Source organism: Toxorhynchites rutilus, chromosome 3, assembly GCF_029784135.1.
Source record: "Toxorhynchites rutilus septentrionalis strain SRP chromosome 3, ASM2978413v1, whole genome shotgun sequence".
In the NCBI taxonomy this organism is placed as follows: Eukaryota; Metazoa; Arthropoda; class Insecta; order Diptera; family Culicidae; genus Toxorhynchites; species Toxorhynchites rutilus.
Genome location: NC_073746.1, coordinates 281037631 through 281060132, shown reverse-complemented (window position 1 = coordinate 281060132; position 22502 = coordinate 281037631). Strand labels below are relative to the sequence as shown.

General features: G+C 39.8%; 1 protein-coding gene across 8 annotated transcripts in view; it reads left to right on the top strand.

Moving 5' to 3' along the window:
• The window catches only part of LOC129774684 (putative uncharacterized protein DDB_G0277255), a 193616-nt gene that overhangs the window by 150591 nt on the left and 20523 nt on the right, over positions 1 to 22502 (top strand). For all 8 annotated transcript variants that reach the window (XM_055778527.1, XM_055778528.1, XM_055778525.1 and 5 more), the window contains one exon: positions 4304 to 4556. In XM_055778527.1, the coding sequence (XP_055634502.1) occupies positions 4304 to 4556 (253 nt within the window). The remainder of the gene's footprint in view (positions 1 to 4303; positions 4557 to 22502) is intronic.

Sequence of the window (22502 nt, the reverse complement as noted above, 5' to 3'; positions counted from 1 at the left end):
TGCGACAGCAAATTTATCTTCGATATTTTGCGGGATATAAAAACCAATGCTGCTGCTTCATCAAAACATGCAACCATAGATCGGAGCAATGTTAGTAATGGTCGCCATCGTTGATTCCATGCTTGTTTTACGGTGCAATTACCTCATCGTGTTGTGATGTTCTAGAACTTATGTTTCTTTTGCGGTGAATAGTGGAGCGATTAGATTTTTTTCCAAGCAAGTTATGACAGTTGGGACAATCGAACCCATTTGTCATAAGTGAATTATTCTTCATTTGCTTTCCAGTTCTCTTTCCCGTATTTATCGATGTGTTTGTTTAGGTTCGAAAGTTGGAACGCTGAAGCAAAGCTTTTAGCTTTTGAAAGTAGGATGCTAATGCAAATGGAAGCGCTTCTCCTCGGTGGCGCATATAAACTGTGACAGATTTCTGAGTAGATTTCAGTAGTCTCAGTTTTATATTTAAATACAAACAAGAAGATCAAGGCTGACGGTTCGTTATGTAAGTAGTGTACACTAATTTGTGATGGTGATCATCGTGTATGCAACCATAAGGGTAAACTGTTACGCGGGACAGTCCCGCATTTCAACAAAATGTCCCGCGTAGGATTACGTCCCGCGAAACTTCCCGCATTTGGCAAAAGAAACGAAAATATCCCGCGATATCAATATATTTCAATATCATAGTTTGATCATGTTGATTTTCTTAAATGGATGAACCTCAAAAGAAAACTTTTATTTGGCAGACTGTTCAAGAACGCTTCCAATGCATCCAAAAATTAATACGTTGAGCTGATTCCATCGCTCCGATAGTGGGCTTTTTGTTTAGAGAGTGTCAACTGGAAGCGACAGTAACTAAATTAGAAAATGATTTTTATAAAAGCCCCCTATTGATCCGCAGGGACCAACGTGAGTCTGACAAAAAGTTCATCTTTGGTCCCACAGCTGGTCAGGGCTTAACGTTTTAAATAAGCCGGAAGAACTAGTGTATACTTGACAGGAAGAGGCAGGGTTGTTTGATGAAGTATCGTAAATAAAGCGCTGGGCGGTCTTACGGAAGTTGGCCGGAACCTAAACCATGGCCGATGAAAAGATGTATGTATGTCGAAAATTTTCTATCGGTCGCAGCTGGGAAATGTTGGGAAAGTTGCCAGTCTTCGCGACAATGTCCATCCATCCTCCAGTGATCTTTTGGCATAATGGGCTTATCCCAGGTTCGGTAGAAAGACAACATCACCTTCGCAACTTCCGGCAAGCACTTCGTATATATCTCCCCGTTCACCATATGACTCGAAAAAGAGCGGCTTGGAAATTCCCTTCTCGTCTGTCAGGGAAGGACCTTCATCGAAAACTTGATGAGGATGATATATTCGACGTCATCGCTTACCTGGGGAACGTAAAGTTCACCAGTGAAAAAGAAGTTATTCACTTCTTTCGCCGGAAAGAAGTTTTTCACCAGCACTTCAAGCTACTCCTTCTGGGAGATTGCCTGCTGCTCAGATACGGCCGGTCTCATTTGACGCTTCCACTTAAAATGTCCATTTTGGCCAGATTCTCTTCTTCTCATATTCTCAGATTCTCTTCACCGTTTGGCGGGTTGCTTCGATCTCCCGGCTTAAGGAGCGGCAGGGAGAAGATGTTGTAAATACCAGATCGGCTATATCTGGTGGACACAAAGTGCCTCAGGATGTCCAAATCCTTCGCTGTGGGGTGGAGCTTGCAGTATGAAAAAATCATCAAGTTGCTTGACAGTGCTGCTGCGAATCAACAGCCTTGAATCATTTTTGTTGTTGGCTTAATAAACGTAAGATTAAGCAAAATTTGTTCCATTAAATTATTTTTCATCGCCATCCGAAATTCGTTCATTTTTCGAATGCATTCGTTAATACTATAATTGATGGAAAATGAATTGGAATTTTCGAGCATTTCATTCGTTAATTTGAAGAAAATTGTAGAATTTGACAATCTGATTGAGCGAGTGTTTTCAGGCGTAAACAAAATCTAAACCACCGAAAAATCACAACTGAGTGCCGATACTTAAAAAGAAATAATACAGATCAGTTTAGACTCGCTAAACCCGTAATCAACCCAACTTGCGTGGTTACCTTTTGTTGGAAGTTGGAGGTGGAAGCGAGACATCGTTATAGAACACATATAAGCACTGTCTGTAGCGTGTTTGCACTGTTTTTTTATTCAATTTTACTTTGTTCCGAATGCTAATCCAAACTCCAGTTTGCATAGTAAACTGTTCTGTTCCGCTTAAACACGTTACCATTTTGGTTTGTGTGCGATAGCTGTGTAACTGATAATAGTAATGAATACAAGTTGAAGATTCATTAAACCTTATTTTTTAAAGAAAATACATGTTTATTGCTTTGAAATGAGAAAACTCTACTTCATCTAAAGTATTTTTCATCGATAGCTATACATTATTCCCATCTTTCTGGCAATTTGTGGATGTCATATAAATCATTTCCGATCCTTTAGTTAACATGATGCATTACGTTTGGCAGGTTAATTATGCATATCATGCATTTTGATTGCCTCTTTGTAAACGTGATGCACCAGATAAACGTATGCGGTTACCTGACTAAAGGATCGTCTCCTATGTTTCAAACTAACCGGGCAATCGGTGGAACACAGGTTTGCTTGCGAGAGACCGCCGCTTTCGACAGCGGGTCGGCGGCCGACGCGGATTGCGTCACCTCGGCGGCTTGAGGACGCCTCATTTCCTTATCCTCGTTAGATGGGGACTTTGCCCCACTACAGTGATCTCAGAATAAATTTTATTGCGAAAAAATAAAATCATAATCAAAATTGCACTTCAGTGCCATAATACGTTTGAACAAAAATTGTCAGCTTTCTTTTAAGTTAACAGGCTGGGTCATCTATATGAATGGGTATACTTCATAATACGTTATAAAACTGCATTCTTTCACTTTTCATTATTTCGAAAAGGATTTTATTCAACGCCACTATTTCTCAAATTGCACAACCCATGAAAAATACTTTTTGAATGGAAATGAACGCAAAAGACAAAAATTTCTACGAAATTTCTATAATTTTATGGATTTATATGGTGTCTAATTGCTCATTAATATTTGAGTGAAAAAATTGCCTTGTTCTTAGTTCGTAGCAACGATGGATGCGTCAGCTCCATAATAATACCAATATATAGACCGTATATTTTGCATATCTAATGTTGGTCCGTGTGAATTTCAGACTCCTCCCTGTTATTTTTATATCATTCCATCACGTCGTCGGCTTTGTTTCTTTTACGTTGTCAATCAAGGGCGTAATTGAACTCCCCAGCAGACCTGCTCTCTACGACGAGCGGTGCAAAGACTGACTGGCATACCTCCGCAAGACAATGCCAATAACAGCTAAACCGAAGCCAGCAGATAACGACACACGGCTAAGGTCAGACACGTGGAGGCGTGCTTCCGTAACAGTGTACACTTTCGATTAGGTGACATGCAATCATTTTCCCCAATAACATCTTCCTGTTCTTCTACCGCTGTGAGGTGGTGCATTTTGCTATGCAGCTTTTCCACCTCCCCGTCAGCCACTTATCACCCGTCTCCGATTCGCGAAGTTGTTAATCAACGGTGGCACTTTTATTTACAGGCATGATAGCTTGTGATAAAAACATGAGGATGAACTCCAAGTAAGCCAAAGACATGTGTACATTTTGCAAGAAGTTCACACCGTTTCCATTTTTTTGTGTTGAGGTTAGTGCCGTTGCTGTCCTGCAACATATTTATGTTATTTCACATATTTTACATCAGATATATTCTTTTCCGTTTGCATCTTTTTTATCGTGAATAAATCAAAATATTGTTCTAAAAATATTGGGTCCACCTACAAACATGGGCGTGTGAGAAAATGAAGGAACCATTTGTTTCATCGCGTGACACGATCGAAGTGAGGATATTTCGAACTGAATATTTAATTCATTCATAACAAAACATTAGTCTCCTATGCGGAGATAAGACCGTGTCTCGTGTGGAGTATAATCATATTTGAGTTATTATCATAGAGTGACTTCTAATTTTTCGCAGACAACACCACAGTTAATTAATTATTGGATAATTAACTTCACAGTGGGGGATTATGTTTGCACAGAATCATCATTCCAGACCTTATTAATTGTCGTCTGTTTCGTCAGCTGTTTCATCTTTGTTACACTCTAAGAATTCTACGTTATACATTTGAATATGAAGTATATCGCTGACATATAAACGTGGTTTATAAACATCAAAATGAGTTGATCACTAACAGCTCACATTTCTCTCTCCCTTTCCAGTTCAAAATTCAATTTGACGATTCGCTAACCTCGACCTTCGAGTATCCATCGGAGACGTCGCTGCTGGAAACGACGAACGGCTTCGACGGGGAACCAGCTGGAGCTGCCAATGGGCAATCGGGCCCTGCCAACAATCCAACGACTGCCGCCGCAGGAACGGACGTCGGAGTAGGGGGAGGAGTAAGTGGCTTAAGCTTTGGCGAGAATGGACTTCTTTCGCACAAGAATACCCTGCTGTCATCCATGCCACTAGGTAAGGTGTTCGGATGGCTGAGTCCACAATTGACACTAAATAAAATCTCCGTTCATCATCAAACCTACGTTGAACTTCCTCCCTACTGTTACTGCTAGCGCAATCGATCATTCCCAGGTAAAGGCCGGTAGTTCATACTCACTGTAACTAAATGCTAGTTTTCGCTTGGAATCATTACGGCGAATATTTTCTGCGATGTTTGGCCGAATAATTTCGAATATTCACAATACCAAAGTACGATTTACGACCGCGAGTTAAACATTATTATTTGCATACAAAACTTTCATTCACACTTCTATGCGAAATCAAGATACCAAACGTCAGATAGAAACGGTGACGTTTTTGTGGACCATGACATTTTCCAAATTCCCCAAACATCAAAGCATTTCCCCGTCACTTGACTCGAATTTTGGACACTTTCATCCAGATTGATTCCAAATTCACTTCATTGTTCGTTTCTCTGGATTGAGTTCGTATAACACAAAAATACAGCTCTAAAAATATTAGGCTGTCAAAAAAGTCCTGCGGTATTTCCGCGAGGTGTCGTTGTAAGCGCGTAGTTCTAGTTGTATTCATTGTATCGAGTCATACTATAGCTTGTTGGAAAGGTATTTATATATAGTCCTTGACAGTGTTTTGTTTGGTTAAGTCGTTCGTGAGTTATAGTGTCGCAAATATGGAGCAAAATAAAGAGAAAATCCGACATATTTTACAGTACTACTATGACAAAGGCAAAAATGCATCTCAAGCTGCCAATAAAATTTGTGCAGTTTATGGACCCGAAACAGTTTCCATTTCCACCGAACAACGATGGTTTCAACGTTTTCGTTCTGGTGTAGAGGTCGTCACGCTCCGGAAGGCCTGTCGTCGAAAATTGCGACAACATCGCTGAATTAGCCGAGAAAGACCGGCATAGTAGCAGCCGTAGCATCGGCCAAGAGCTGGGGATAAGTCATCAAACCGTTATTAACCATTTGAAGAAGCTTGGATTCACAAAGAAGCTCGATGTATGGGTGCCACACACGTTGACGCAAAAAACATCTTTGACCGTATCGACGCATGTGAATCGCTGCTGAATCACAACAAAATCGACCCGTTTCTGAAGCGGATGGTGACTGGCGATGAAAAGTGGGTCACTTACGACAACGTGAAGCGCAAACGGTCGTGGTCGAAGCCCGCTGAAGCGGCTCAGACGGTGGCCAAGCCCTCATTAACGGCCAGGAAGGTTCTGCTGTGTGTTTGGTGAGATTGTCAAGAAATAATCTATTATGAGCTGCTTCCCTATGGCCAAACGCTCAATTCGGACCTGTACTGTCAACAACTGGACTCATGAAGAAGAGGCCATCTTCGATAAACAGAGGCCGTATTGTCTTCCATCAGGACAACGCCAGGCTACATACTTCTTTGGTGACGCGCCACATGCTCCGGGAGCTCGGATGGGGGGTTCTTTTGCATCCGCCGTATAGTCCGGACCTTGCACCAAGTGACTACCACCTGTTTTTGTCCATGGCGAACGAGCTAGGTAGTCAGAAGTTAGTCACAAAAGAGGCCTGTGAAAATTGGCTATCCGAGTTTTTTGCCAATAAGGAAGCGAGCTTCTATAACAGGGGTATTATGAAGTTGGCATCTCGTTGGGAACAAGTCATCGAACAAAACGGCACATATTTGACTTAAAACAGATGATTGTAACTAATTTTATGAACAAATGAAAATTCAAAAAAAATACCGCAGGACTTTTTTGACAGCCTAATATGTCAGTAACATCATATAGCCTTGAAAAAGGCCAATTTGGAAAAGTAAGCTAATCTTTCGGCCTTGAGAGAACATTTAGAAAGCCTAACTGCCGCTATCATCTGGTCGCTAGTTAGATGACTGATAATTCGTGAATGCTGTGTGTGTGTTTCAATTGTGAATGGCTTTAATGGCATACGGTCAAAGCATGGTCAACTTAAATTGGATGCCTTATTTTTTAGATGGGGAGTCTAAAATGATTTCTTTTTTGATTTTCAAATTTGTTGTTCAAATGGCGTCCAAGCAAGGGGAGAAACGCTTGGAAATTTTGAATTTGAAGCGTCTCACTCTAGCGAACAAAATTGTTAATTGTGCCAAATCAACTAAAACGAACATGGTTAAAGTGATCGGGGAACGTTTATCGACTACCAGGAAGCCTGGATCGGAAGGAAATCGGAAGCCGGAATCCGGATGAGAAAAGTTGCCTGCTCTTTAAATCGGAACCCCAATCATCGAGTACAAGTTGGTAGTTTCGCAACAATACTGCGAGCCAAGAAACGCGTCGGTCTGTCATCCTACCAGAAGTTTGAATCTTCAATTTCCAAATATGTTTGTCAAATTTTGAATGGTGATAACAAAGCTGCATTCGGAACTTTCGGCACATCGCATTCGGAACTTCGAATCATTCCTGGATGACTTTTGGAACTTTTCTTGTTTTTGTTTGTTTGTTGTTTGAACAGTTTTGGCTTTCAATAGCTGCCTATGCAAAATGGTTCCGGAGATATTATATAATAAAGGGTGTGTCACATCAAATTGCATCACGGAAAAAACGCTGTAGAAATTTAATTTTTAGGAATTATATCTTCAGCTTTCGCTTATAATCAGATAAGAGTGAATAGATCACGTTGGACATGCTTCACTGTAAATTTTTCGTAAATTTGGAAAAATGTCGTCGAACGAAAAAGAGCGTCGTGAATTAATCTTGTGCACTCATTTCGAGAATCCGGAGTTGTCACATCGGGACATCGGTAAGATGCTGGGAATCGTCCAATTCACGGTCAGCAGAGTACTAAAACGATACTTCGAGAACCTAACCATCGACCGGAAGGTGAAGAACGGCAAAAATGGATGCTCCGTCAGTGAAAAAGATCACAAGCGCGTAGTTAAGCAGTTTAGACGTGATCCGAGAAGTTCGGTCCGGGATGTCGCCAATAAGCTGAATTTGTCAAGTTCATTCGTCCAGCGGACCAAGCAGCGGGAGGGCCTGCGTACATACAAGGTTCAGAAGGCTCCTAACCGCGACGAAATGCAAAACATGGTGGGGAAGACGCGAGCCCGGAAGTTGTACACCGAAATGCTGACGAAGCCGCATTGCCTGGTAATGGACGACGAAACTTACGTCAAAGCGGACTTTCGTCAGCTGCCGGGCCTGTTGTTCTTCTCCGCAGAGGACAAATTCAGCGTTCCGGAGGAGATTCGCAAGCAGAAACTATCCAAGTTTGCCAAAAAGTACATGGTGTGGCAAGCGATCTGCTCTTGCGGAAAGCGGAGCGCCCCCTTCGTGATGACCGGCACGGTAAACGGGCAGGTTTACCTTAAGGAGTGCCTACAGAAGCGCTTACTACCACTATTGAAGCAGCACGAGGGCCCGACCATCTTCTGGCCGGATCTCGCTTCGTGCCACTATTCAAAGGACGTGTTGGAGTGGTACGAAGCCAACGGGGTACCCTCATGCCAAAGGAAATGAACCCGCCCAACGCGCCGGAGCTTCACCCAATAGAGAAATATTGGGCGATTATGAAGCAGGCCCTCCGGAAGAACCCAAAAGTTGTCAAATCGGAGGCGGACTTCAAGAGAAAATGGATTTCTGTTCAAAAAAAAACTACAACCTGACGTTGTACAGAACCTTATGGACGGGGTAAAGAGGAAGGTGCGAGCATACGGGCTTGGGCTCGAAGTATGAATAAAAAGAAAATGCCAAAAGTTGTTTAATAGTTTTTATTTTACTGTCTAAAATTTTCAAAAGGATCGGTCTACTGGGCGAATTTCTACAGCGTTTTTTCCGTGATGCAATTTGATGTGACACACCCTTTATTGAAGATACTATATAAATTGAAGAAGTATTTCTATACGAAAACATTTCAAAACTAAAGTGTTTAACACATGATGATATCTAAAGAAAAATAGTACCATTTAAGTAGCATTTCATTGCAAATTGCTTTTATTTGTGCATCTCCTGCACGTTTAACCGATCAACGTGAAAATTAGTTTGCGCCGTGGCCAATATGTTACACCTTTCATACACCTTTTTACCTCACTGTAGCAGGGTTGTCAATAATATTTTTCAATTAATTGGAAGAGTGCTATAAAAACTGGTTTGAGATTCTGTAACACCATTTTATTTTAAGAAGATCAACTTTATTTGATCAAAAATCATCTACGAAGCTTCATGTGGTATTTATATGTTCATGAAAGGGCGAAATAAACCATTAATTATCATATCATTCGAGCAGATTAAAACGTTCCCCACCACTCGAACATCACTGTGAACCAATATTTAAGGGTATTTTCTTCTAGAACTCCTAGAAAACATGGTGTTATTTACGTGAAACTTCAAAAACTTCATATTTATTGCTTCATTCTTCAAAGAGAAACGGCACTCGCTAAGCCGTGCATCTATCCACAATCAGAGAGAAGGTTGCTCAGAATCACACATACAGTCAATCACAATATTAAGTATTCCCCCCGCGTTGGTTTGTTGTTTTTGAGTTTTTTCGGGGTTAAAAAGTAAATAATTGAAAGCGACTCATATTCATCGTAAAATTGATCCTTTTCACTCTTATGTAGTGATGAGCAATAATATTCGGCTGTCAAAAAAGTCCTCCGGTATTTTTTTTTGAATTTTCATTTGTTCATAAAATTAGTTACAATCATCTGTTTTAAGTCAAATATGTGCCGTTTTGTTCGATGACTTGTTCCCAACGAGATGCCAACTTCATAATACCCCTGTTATAGAAGCTCGCTTCCTTATTGGCAAAAAACTCGGATAGCCAATTTTCACAGGCCTCTTTTGTGACTAACTTCTGACTACCTAGCTCGTTCGCCATGGACAAAAACAGGTGGTAGTCACTTGGTGCAAGGTCCGGACTATACGGCGGATGCAAAAGAACCTCCCATCCGAGCTCCCGGAGCTTCTGGCGCGTCACCAAAGAAGTGTGTGGCCTGGCGTTGTTCTGATGAAAGACAATGCGGCCTCTGATTATCAAAGATGGCCTCTTCTTCATGAGTGCTACCTTCAAGCGGTCCAGTTGTTGGCAGTACAGGTCCGAATTGATCCTTTTCATCGCCAGTCACCATCCGCTTCAGAAACGGGTCGATTTTGTTGCGATTCAGCAGCGATTCACATGCGTCGATACGGTCAAAGATGTTTTTTTGCATCAACGTGTGTGGCACCCATACATCGAGCTTCTTTGTGAATCCAAGCTTCTTCAAATGGTTAATAACGGCTAATTCAGCGATTTTGTCGCAATTTTCGACGACAGGCTTTCCGGAGCGTGGCGCATCTTCGACGACCTCTACACCAGAACGAAAACGTTAAAACCATCGTTGTGCGGTGGAAATGGAAACTGTATCGTGTCCATAAAATGCACAAATTTTATTGGCAGCTTGAGATGCATTTTTGCCTTTGTCATAGTAGTACTGTAAAATATTTCGGATTTTCTCTTTATTTTGCTCCATATTTACGACACTATAACTCACGAACGACTTAACCAAACAAAACACTGTCAAGGACTATATATAAATACCTTTCCAACAACCTATAGTATGACTCGATACAATGAATACAACTAGAACTACGCGCTTACAACGACACCTCGCGGAAATACCGCAGGACTTTTTTGACAGCTTAATATAAAATGGTCACATTTCTACTTCATTTTTAAAAAACAAACAAAAAATCTTCAATTCAAACGTTGCAAAATTGAGGTACAGTTCAAGTTTTTCTTAAAAAGAAAATAGAAATCAGTTCAGAAATGTTAACAGATAACAAAAATCAATCTCATAGTATTTAGTATGGTCCCCTTTAGCGTCCAACACCGTCTGTAAGCGCCGAGGCGAGATTTTCGCTCACTGTGAACGGAATGCTCTCTCAGATCTCCTGAATTGTCGTTTCGAGCTCTGCTTCGTTCTCTGGATTTTTATTCTTCAGACATTTCATGATTCCCTACCATAGTGATTGCGGATGTGTTTTGAGTTGATTGGGAAATTATAGAGTAGGCACTCCCGCACGATGAGATCAGTTTGCTTCAGGTCATTATCCTGTTGGAAGTAGTATTCACTCAATAGATCCAACTTATGCACGAGACACTGAAGGTTACGTTTTAGGATGTTCAATGAAGCCATCTTATCCATCGCCGAATCGATAAACCTCATGGTTCCAGTTCCAGAAGCCGTAATCGTACCATACATCATCTGACTGCCACCACCGTGTTTTACTGTGGGAACCAAATGCTGAATTTGGAGCCAAACCTGGTTTCCTTCACACCATATGTCCTCCATCCTATCCGAAGAGATTGGTTTTCATCTCATCCGTATAAAGGACCTTGTTCCAGAACTCCTTAGTTCTGTTAACATATGCGTTAGCAAACTGTAGTGGTTTTTTCATATTCACCTTTGAGATGAAAGACTTTTCACGGCCAACGCGAGCTCTCAGATTGTTCCTATATGGTACTCTCCGGATAGTGTCTGCGCTGACAGGTCTTCCAATGGAGCCGGCTACCTCGATAGTCAATTTAGGAATGTTTATTTTAGGGTCATTTCGAAATGTTTGTTTCTTCTACTCGGGAGTTTATAATTTGTTTATAATTTTCTTTGCTGTAGAGTGGGTTCTTCCGAGTATTCAATTTTGCGATGCCTAGGATAGAGATTGTTTTCAATTTCTTGGAATAAACAATTAGCAGAAAACTTTTCGCGGAATTGTATTGCACGTACATCTAGTTAAATGTGTGAGTAATTGATATGCATCAAAAGAATCAATGTATTCAAACTATGTTATACCAAATAAATGGGAAATATCGTCAAGTAGCATTTGTACACTCAATTTTACGATAGACTGTAGCACTCGATTCTGAACTTATGAAGGAAGTAATAAATTGTACGAGAGGCTCTCAAAAGAAAGTATGTGTTGGAGGGAGGGATAATACTTGTACATTTTAAATTTATGTTTATATATAAAACAAGGTTTTTCCCACGTTTATATAACATTACAGGAGAACGGTTGATCAGATTTGAGTCATCTATATATCGTTGAGTTTGTCTCCACCCAAATTAGAATGATAGACCACTTTGGAGAATATTTAAGATGAACAGAAAAATTAGAGAAAAAATAGTACGCATATGTATTTTACGCAGTGAAAATCATCATTCAGATCAATGTTGCAGATCTGAACGGTAACATACAAACTCTCTTGAAATATATTCGTTATTTTTACCAACCAAAATATTCTCTAGAAATAAATTCTAGGGGAAAACAACGTTTGCCGGGTCTGCCAGTTTTATATAAAACGGTAAAACCAAAGCACACATATAAAAAAATAGATGGAACTGAATAATATTTAAAAAAAAGCACGAAGAATCCAGATTAAACTGGAACATTGGCAACCCTGCGCTGTAGTGGTGAAGCAGCAGCGCATATACTTCCTTTGTATTGGAGTAATCTTGCACTATGTTTACACAATCAATTGACAGATCTGTTCGACTATTTTCATTCAGTGTTCATCAACGGTGAAAGAGTTTCGTGCTGTGGTGATGAAAGAAAATTAAAAGGAGTGTGCTATTTTCAAAAGTTTGCAAATTCAGGGAGTAAGGCGTGATTTTGTTTACCGAATCATTAGGAGGTACCGTGAGACTTCCTCGGAAAGTTCATAGAGTGTCGGAAGCTTCGAAGAAAGAACGGTTTGAAAGGGCAACTCTTCTACTATCACGGCACGGCGGACAAGTCTTTGTCTTTTCGGATGAAAAGTTATTTGTCTTGCAACCGCCTCACAATGTCCAAAAACGACAGATTGTGAACCTACGACGGATTTGAAAAACGTTTGAAGCTGGTCAAAAAGATTAGAGCGATGTCATTTCGAAACATATGCTCTGAATGATCAACATAATATTACCATACAATGATAACAATAAACAATGAATCTGAATTTCTTATGTAAAATAATCGAAGTTTGAATTGATGTGAGAAAATATTGGTGCACAATACAGTGCTTTTTTGTTGTTGTGGCCATTCATTTAATAGCAAAAAAAACTCTGAAACATGGTCAAAAAAAAACACCAACTTGCAGAAATTTGCGAATAAATAGGGGAAATGAGGTTAAAATGAACAGGGTTGGTAAAATGAGTGTTCAAACTTCGATAATTTAACTATAAACAAATTGATACTTCTTCATTATCCTACCCTTAGAACATTTGAAGCTTTTCAAGACACCTTCTTATGCAGGAAACTGTCAAATATAAAAAATAAAAAATAAAACAGAAATTTCTCTCACGGTAGCCATTTTGATGTAATTTTGTGCGCGCCGTATTTAAGGAATTTCCCATGAAATTTAAATTATTCGACCTGATATCTTCGACAAAACATCAGTTTGGACAACTGTTCACATATTCAATGAGAGGTAAACAGATATTTGGTTTGGTTTCAGTGATTAATTCGCATTCGAAATTACTTTGTTGTTTGGGGCAAAATGAGCCACCACTGGATAACCACTAACAATATCATGTTTTGTATGTGTATCTGGTTCCATGCTGCTCGCTCTCAGCTCTCTAGAGCACTGAGAGCACAAGGCAGACAATCGGATATCCCCGTCCGGGATATCTTAGGTAGCCGGGATCCTGATCTTCTGCTTCATCTATACCTGTTCCTCAGAAACGCCGATGTCAACGTTTAATGATGTTTCCTTCGTTGTGTCCCCGTTTCATATCCCTCCTATCCGATCGATAAACTTTTACTTAGTCGCGGCAATACATACACACACTCTTTACAGATGCACGGGACGAAGGTTGTGCAGTCCACTGATCATTCAACAAGAGCCAAAGGTTGTACCGCTCATGACAACTCTACACGAGCTGATGTTTGCGCCGGCTAGTGAACATTCTATCCTGGATTCCTCGAGTCGAGAAAGACGCACCACGCTAGATATGGGGTACAGAATAGGGGGGCGTTGCTGATTAATGGTCAGCTGCATCCCAATAGGAAGTATCCCGTGTCGGGCACACGTACAGAGCATCGAAGACTGCAACATACCAATTATGAGAACACTTGTAATACTATCCTCGAGCCAACCGCGAGTAATCGGTTACATATTACTAACATAGTTGTAAGCAAACATTGTCGAAATATTGAACTCCCGGCCCCGTTAGGCTGACGCCATATGAGCCTTAATAAAATATATATTTTGGATAAAAAAAATCATGTTTTCCAAAGCTGATCTACCTCATCAAATGTTGCTTTTCAAGGGGTTCCTTTTGTGGCTTTGGCCCTGAAAAAAATATGCAACCTCGACCAAAACCAAACCTCATTATGTGAAGCGTTATGGGTTTCTATCTACGTTTTTGTACGTATGTGAAAATTCTAATTCCTACTCTAGATGAATAAGTTCAGCTTGATTCATACATGTACCTACTATTTCAATAATGATTTAAACAAATTCAAATAAGGAACAACGCATAAATCTATCCCATTTAGCATGATATATGTAATTGTTCATTTTACCATCACCATGTGATCATTTTAACCGCACGATAAAAAAATGCTCAATTGTACATCTTATTTTCTTTTAATGAAAAATGTACTATTTTTTTATGGTAAAAAAAGTTTAATATCTTGAACAACAGTTAGCTAAACAATAATATTCTCCGAAGAACGAAAATTTTAGCAGCATGTAAATGGGCACATTCCATAGGGTGTTCATTTTAACCGCTTTTCCCCTACTCTATTTTAGTTCAAAAGTACACAAATGTATGCTTTTTTAGCAGTTTGAACTGTGTTTGAAGATTCTCACTTTCGATGATTAATTGACTTAATTGTATAAAAAACATGCATGAAAATGTCACTTCCATGTACCCATTATGGTAATAGTGTTCCCGGAGTTTCGTAATAAGTGTACCTACTTTGGTAATAGGCGGGGTCACATGGAAAAAGTGTTAATAGGATTCAAATAATAGTTCAATAATAATTTTTAAATAAAACTCTGGCTCTATATCTTATTTCGGTACTTTCATATTAGCGTCACCGGAGCCGAAATACAATAGATAGCACCTGCGTCGGAAGCGGCGGCCTTTCGCAAACAAACCTGTGTTCCATCGATTGCCCGGTTAGTTTTAAACATAGGAGACGATCCTTTTGTTAGGTCCGCCCGAGCGTTAGCGAGCGTCGGACGGCATACGTTTGACCGGTTAAGTTTTGCTTTGAAATATATCATTTATATAATCGCATTTTCGTAACAATAAAAAATGACAAAACACTACAAACAACAAGGCAGCAACAAAACAAAAGATATCTGAGTGCCAGTGTGTACAATAAAATTTCTATCTATTGTATTTCGGCTCCGGTGACGCTAATACGAAAGTACTATTATTTCTTGTATGCAATACTATGTCGTTAGTTCTATACTCACCAAAAATTATGGGAACGTAGCGCGAAGTCGAATTTTTAAAGTGATTTGAAAAACGCTGTAACTTTGTGAAAAACCAACGCATGAAGATGGGATATACATCATTTTAAAGCTTCAGGTTTTGAGATTTTAAACTGTGAAAAACCAACGCATGAAGATGGATATACATCATTTAAAAGCTTCAAGAAGATGTAAAACTTGAATGCTTCTATCGATAAAAATCGATTTTTCGGTTTTTTTTGGAGATTTTGTAGATTAACTCAGTGTTTTGTTACCCAAGTCAATAGTGAATCCAATTAACCTAAGCAATCAGTATTCATTTGATTCCAAGTACGCTCCTGTAATTCATTTTACTACGGAAAAATTCTTGATAAAATTAAAAATTTCCCTTTTTATAATGAATACTTTTTCAATAATGTGATTATTCCCAAATCACAAGGCAGTTTAGAAAATTCCAATAAATTCTGGTCAAGACTCATTATTTATTATTCATTATTCGGCAATTTTCGTTTTTGCTTTGATCGATTTTCATCGTTTACTTTCTCTTACTATCGTAAGAGAAAGTAAACCATAGCCTTCCAGACAGATTTTGTGTCACATTATTTCAATATGCAAATAACATCAATCAATTATTTTTATTAAAACTTTAAAAAAAACTAAGAACTTCAGGGATAATAATCTGAGAGAGGGTACACTTAATCAACTACAAATCAAAAAAGAATTAACAAGCATTACAAGTTCCGGTTCCGCATCGAATCTACTGTTAGTAAGAATTTTGTTTTTCTGATATCCCGTTTCCTACCGGATAATAAATATCGACCGGATAAGCAGGATACTGAATATCCGTTTCATCTATAGATTAGACTGTTGTTGATTGCATCCCGGATGGAAAATAAATGCCTGTTTCTCGTTCCTAGGCCTCTCTGCTAACTGACAGAAGAATCACGAAAACTTGAGGATTGTGATGCAGTTTTCACTTCTTTTCAGGGTTCAGTTCCTGAAAGAATATTAACCTAAGATTTAATTACACAAATATGCTTCGGTCGAGCACGCATAGTGCTATTTCACAACACTACTGAGCGTTCGAAAGCGCCCTATGATATGAAATTGTCAGCGTAAAAACGTGAGTTACAACCATAATAGCATAACAACGTACAACCATAATAGGAACAAGACAGCTTTCGATATTGCGATAATTGGCACGTAGAAGTAAAATTGTACCAATTATGGTAACACAATAACACATGTTTATTTCGATAAAATCGTATAAATTGGTCGAATCACAACATCAAGAAGGTTGTAATGCAGCCACTTCACAGCATAAAAATCTGTTCATTTTGACCGCATATTCCTTAGCAAAATGCTAAGAAGCAATCATCAATGGGATACACTATTTTCAAACTAAATTTTTCAATAAAAGAACAATGTTTCGCATGAAATCAAGTACCAAAATCGACAAAGAAGAGATTTCTGATGTTTAAAAATTATATTAGAGCCTTTAAAAATAAAATATGATTTATAAACTAATAAAATACTTCCTCGTATTACCATAATAGGTACTATGGCGATGATAGGTACTTCTACCCTATATAATCTCTCTCTGGAACTAATTCATTCCACTCATCATTCTGGGAATCCATTTCTTTGAAACCAAAAGCGCGATAGCAGATGATTGGAAAGATGTATATTCATGACACAACATCGGATGTGAAATTTTCGAAATTATCCACCGAAATAGCAATTTAATTCACCGTCGTCTGCGCTGCGAGATCACATTTCAGTACATTCCTATAATCATCCTCAAATAGGAAGCTTCATATCAATCCCGAAGCTTACCGCTTTGTTCCGTTCATTATAATTTAAATCATTGCGAATACAGTGATGGTGCAAATGTGGGAGATAACGCGGAGCCGTACTGTAAACGGAAGCGTGTTTCTTTTCCTTCTCCCGAGTGGGTTCCGCCATTATTGACCTCCCGCTCCCTGCATGAGTGGGTGTAATTTCACTCCACCGCTTCTGCTAACTGTGTTAAAGAGCGGTGACAAATGACCTCCGGGTCTTGTGGTTAATTTGCGTACGACAATAAAATTAACTCTCTTTCTTTGTTCAGCCGATCTGTGTGTTCTGTGCCGTGGCCAATTTCATCGTTCGCTAGGTTCCGCGTGTGGGCATGGTTTTATTCCGCGGCCTAAGGTTTCATCGCGAGAATGCAGTTGATTTGTCGATACTTGTAATGTAAGCAGATTCCGTTTTTATTATTGCATGTCTAGTTAGTACAAAGCCTAAACTTTAGGATGAAAGGTTGCGAGAAAAGTATCACCATATAACCAAATTGTCAACATTGTGACATCTTTCCTTTGACACTACTAAAAATTCGATAGACACATCTATTCCTGAGTTGCGATAGATGAACGTGAATTTGATTGTTCTTTTCAGAAAAAAAGACGGGTAGGTAATGTCGGGGACCAATGTACTGGAAAAAAGGTAATGAAGATGGTCGAGTTTCGAGCGACATAGCATGCGCTGCCATAACTATTTCGCAAATAGTAACGTCAGTCGTTGTGTTTATCTTCGATTGCCCACCGCATCCATGTAAAAATGTTATTTGCAGGAACTAATTTATCAATTAAAAACGTACATTTTTGTAGAGCTCCAGCTGAATATGAGGCTAATGAAGCTAATATGAGGCTCGAAAAAAACGGATAAAAGTGATATTTCCATGTGCCATTTTCGCTCCCCCACGTTCATAGAAACGAACGAAGTTTCATTATTTTACCGTTATGAAGTTGATGTTTCGAAGGCTCTCAGTGTCGGTGTGTATGTTGTGGGATAATAATCGCCAATTAATCAAAATTTTGTTATTGTTTTGTTTCTTCCATATACATTCCATATTGAATGCAAATAATTACGACACGATATTTTGCTTGTCAATACAGATACACTTCGCCTACTGCTTCACCTCTATATATACCTCATTGGTAGGGGACATAACCGGAGAGACGTAGGACTACACCAAGGGGTGTCCATTATTCGAATATCATGGAGCACAAACGAATTACCAACTTTTCATGCACAAAATTACAGAAAAAAATCAAAGGATAAAATAAAACCTCAGCACTCAGCAAACACTTAAACGTTTAGATTCAAATACGAAAAAATCAAAACTTGTCGTGCGTCGCAAATGTTGTTGGGGTTATTGTTCAGCCGGCAACGAACACACACTTGATGGCAAGCATATCGTAATAGGTATTTACCGTCTGGTGTCGTGATATAATTGGGCTTTGCATTCCTCATGAATAAATGTGTTCTACTAGGCAAGTCCTTCATTTGATACACATATTGATGGGGTTTAGAGAAAATATGTAATCCGCCATTTTGTGGTGACGGCCATTTTGGATTTGCATTTTTTCATAAATAACTGTGTTGTCCTGGTCAATCCCCTTCATTTGATACCCATATTGATGGGGCTTTGAGAAAATATGTAATCCGCCATTTTGTAGCGGTCGCCATCTTGGATTTTGAAGATCATGAAATACGCAGTTCTATAATGACTGCAGAGATAAAGGTGTGTTCAAAATTTCAGATCAACCGGTCAACAGGAAAGGGGTCAAGTTTCAATTAATGTGGTACAGCGCCATAGACAAACATTTCACATACATGGTTTTTTTTTATCCAAAATATATATTTTTATTAAAGCTCATATGGCGTCAACCTGACGGGGCCGAGAGTGGTTGCTTGTAATGAATAGCTGTTTGCTGCGGAAGCGCAGACAAAATGTATGGGAAAGTAAGGAATTCTTTCTTCCAATTTTTCATCAATTTGAACTGTATATGAGCTGGAAACCCGTAATGTGTAGCATATAAACAATTGCTGAGGATATTTCCTATCAATGTGTGTATTTGGAACCAAAATCCATTCATTAAATGAGGAGGTATTATCGTTTAAAAACTGAACACTTCTTCACGTCGAATTATTGTAATGGGCCCCTATATTGAAAGGTTATACGTAGTCCTACGTCAAAATATTGATATTAGTTAACAGTATGGATGAATTTTCGCACTTTTCTTCAGATACCCTTTATCAAAGTTTGGACTCCCTGTTAGTCAACCTCATCGGCCAGTCTATTCCACGATCTCTTGACGGCTGCAGCACCATTTTGGCACCCTTCCTCAATTTCCGCTTGACAATTGCCCTATAATTTTCGATTAGGCGGCATGTCCTTGGGTACGACAGTGACCCCGTTGGCTTCTTACCAGGACATCATCTGCATAGTGGCACGAAGCTAGATCCGGCCACAATATCGTAGGATTCTTATTTCTTCCGGAACATCAAACTTGTGCTGGATGGTGAAGAACAGTAGTCCCGGAAGCTGCCGGAAGTCCGCGTTGACGTAAGTCTCATCATCCATGATGAGACAATAAGGCTTCGTCAGCATCTGGATGTTTCCGGGCCCGTGACCTTACCACCGTATTTTGCCGTTTGTCACGATTTGAAGCCTTCTGTACTTTGTACCTATGCAGTCCCTCCCGGTCCTTAGCTCTCTGAACGAAAGACTTGGACAGATTTAACTTCTTGGCCACAGCATTGGGATTCCGCTTAAACGCTTTTGTGACACGCTTGTGATCCTGATCACTAATAGAACATCCATTCTAACCGCATTTCTCCTTCCGCTCGATGCTCAGAGTTTCGTAGTAACGTTTAATCACACGACTCATCGTTGACTGCACGATTTCGAATGTTTTTCCCGACGTTCCGATAAGAGAGTGGAGAATTCAATGAAGAGAATCTATAAATGTAAAAGCGAAAATTGCCGAAACTCGCGACGTTGTTTTTCGAGTAACAACATTTTTTACCAATTTTCGAAAAAACTGACAACGATAAAAATACAGTGTAAACAATACACTCTATACTACATCTACCCGAATTTTCACTAGCAAATATCCGATGGATAATTTTCTATGGCGTTTTTTCCATGATGCAATTTGATGTGCGACATCCTTTACAACTTTCGAGTACGTCTTTTGACCACCAGATTTGGTTTCAGCGTCCTTTTTTGATGCTTGCAGGCACGGAAACTACGACAAACTTCTCGCATACGGATTCTTCGGATGGTACTTTGGCTAGGGTTGGGTTTTTGGCGATGTCCTAGTCCGATTGTTCTCAATACCTTCAACCTCAGCTTCCGATCGTAACGACGCGTCCTCTGATCCATCCACGGAAACGTTTCAGTACATCATACAAGATCGATTGAGCCAGCGATTTCACGATTATAGTACCTGACCACGCCGAATTTTTAACATGGGTGTCCAAAATCAAATTTCTTCTCTTGGCTTCCATCCTGCACAACATTTCAAAACAAAACGGATCAACGTGAAATTTTTACTGTCGAAGTATGCAGGTTTTTCAAATAATTTTCTGAAAAAAGATTTTAGATACGCCTATTACGACCGCTACTATGAAATGAACAGAAGGCTTCAAATCGTGACGAACGGCAAAATACGGTCGGAAGGTCACGGGCCCGGAAACACCCAGATGCTGACGAAGCCTTATTGTCTCATCATGGACGATGAGACTTACGTCAAGGCGGACTTCCGGGAGCTTTCTAGCACGCTTTCTTTGCACGCGACCGATTCGGTTTACAAAAAAGGAAAACAGAAAGAAACTGAAAATAAGTTACACAATTGGAGGTACCTATAGTCTGAAAATTTAGGCGCTTCAGCGGGCTTCGACCACGACCGTTTGCGCTTCACGTTGTCGTAAGTGACCCACTTTTCATCGCCAGTCACCATCCGCTTCAGAAACGGGTCGATTTTGATGCGATTCAGCAGCGATTCACATGCGTCGATACCGTATCGATGATGTTTTTTTGCGTCAACGTGTGTGGCACCCATACATCGAGCTTCTTTGTGAATCCAAGCTTCTTCAAATGGTTAATAACGGTTTGATGACTTATCCCCAGCTCTTGGCCGATGCTACGGCTGCTACTATGCCGGTCTTTCTCGGCTAATTCAGCGATTTTGTCGCAATTTTCGACGACAGGCCTTCCGGAGCGTGGCGCATCTTCGACGACCTCTACACCAGAACGAAAACGTTGAAACCATCGTTGTGCGGTGGAACTGGAAACTATATCGGGTCCATAAACTGCACAAATTTTATTGGCAGCTTGAGATGCATTTTTGCCTTTGTCATAGTAGTACTGTAAAATATGTCGGATTTTCTCTTTATTTTGCTCCATATTTGCGGCACTATAACTCACGAACGACTTAACCAAACAAAACACTGTCAAGGACTATATTATAGCGCGTAAAAATACCTTTCCAACAAGCTATAGTATGACTCGATACAATGAATACAACTAGAACTACGCGCTTACAACGACACCTCGCGAAAATACCGCAGGACATTTTTGACAGCCTAATATCACTGGAGAACGGTATCGATTACAATAAATATGTTTGAAAAAAGCTCTGAAAAAAAGACCATTTAGGAAAAAAAACACGTGTTAATGGATCTGTAAAGAATTATCCTCCGTCATATACCTCAGACATTGCCCCTAAAGATTACTTTTTATTTCAGTGCATGATGTCAGTCCTTTCCGATTTCGACGTTATGAAAAAATAAAAGAAAATGGATTGATAAGCTGATCGATTCAAAACAACTAGAGTAGAATCCGTGTATTGCCTGAAAGATGGGTTAAGGCTGTGGCTTCCCATGGATACTTTGAATAAAATAGCAGTATGTTTTGTGTTCGAAACGAATGCCTCTTTTATAAAAAAAAAGTTAAGTCACACTTGTACGCCACATATTAATCAGGATTTAACGCCATGAATTATCTATTTCTAGAGGTTGATTGTAGAGGGTCTCTCACTAAACGTACACTGCGGAATTGAGATTTTCTCGGCATCCCGTTGTCCTACTGAATCAGTGAGGAAATTCTATATTTGTCACTATTACCTTATCCACAAGGCTATTCATCAAATTCAGAAATTCTCAACTGTGTATCAACACCATATGTGCCTTGCATGATGCATTCTCATCAGTGTGTAAGGCCGAGATTAAAATGCGGGAGCGCTTTAGCTACTCAGACTCAGATCAGAGTCAGGCTATCCCTTTGTTTTAAAATGCTTCCAAAGCGCTGACGTTGGCTGGGGCGAGCCTTCGCCTTCCAGCACATCTGGAATGTGAACGATTAAGCCGTGTCAATCTGCAATGACATTTTAGTCGTTGAGACTGCACAAATTCATCAAACGACGGGACGCGAACAAAGCGCGCATCGATATCACGGAAATGGTTTCCGGGGGGGAAATTTTGCAGCAGCATTTACTTGAAGCGAATTGCAAGTTTGACTCATTTCCGATTAAGCGTAAACCTAATTTCGCATCGCTATCATCGTCGTTAGCTCATTGAAATTCCACACAGGAACATCTGTTGGTGGATCCGTTGCGGTCGTCTGTCTGCGAGGAAAATACGATATTGCGCTGCAATTTCCTTTCCGTCGCTGTAATTGCGATATCAATTAGTGTCTTGCTTTAACGTTTGCATTTTT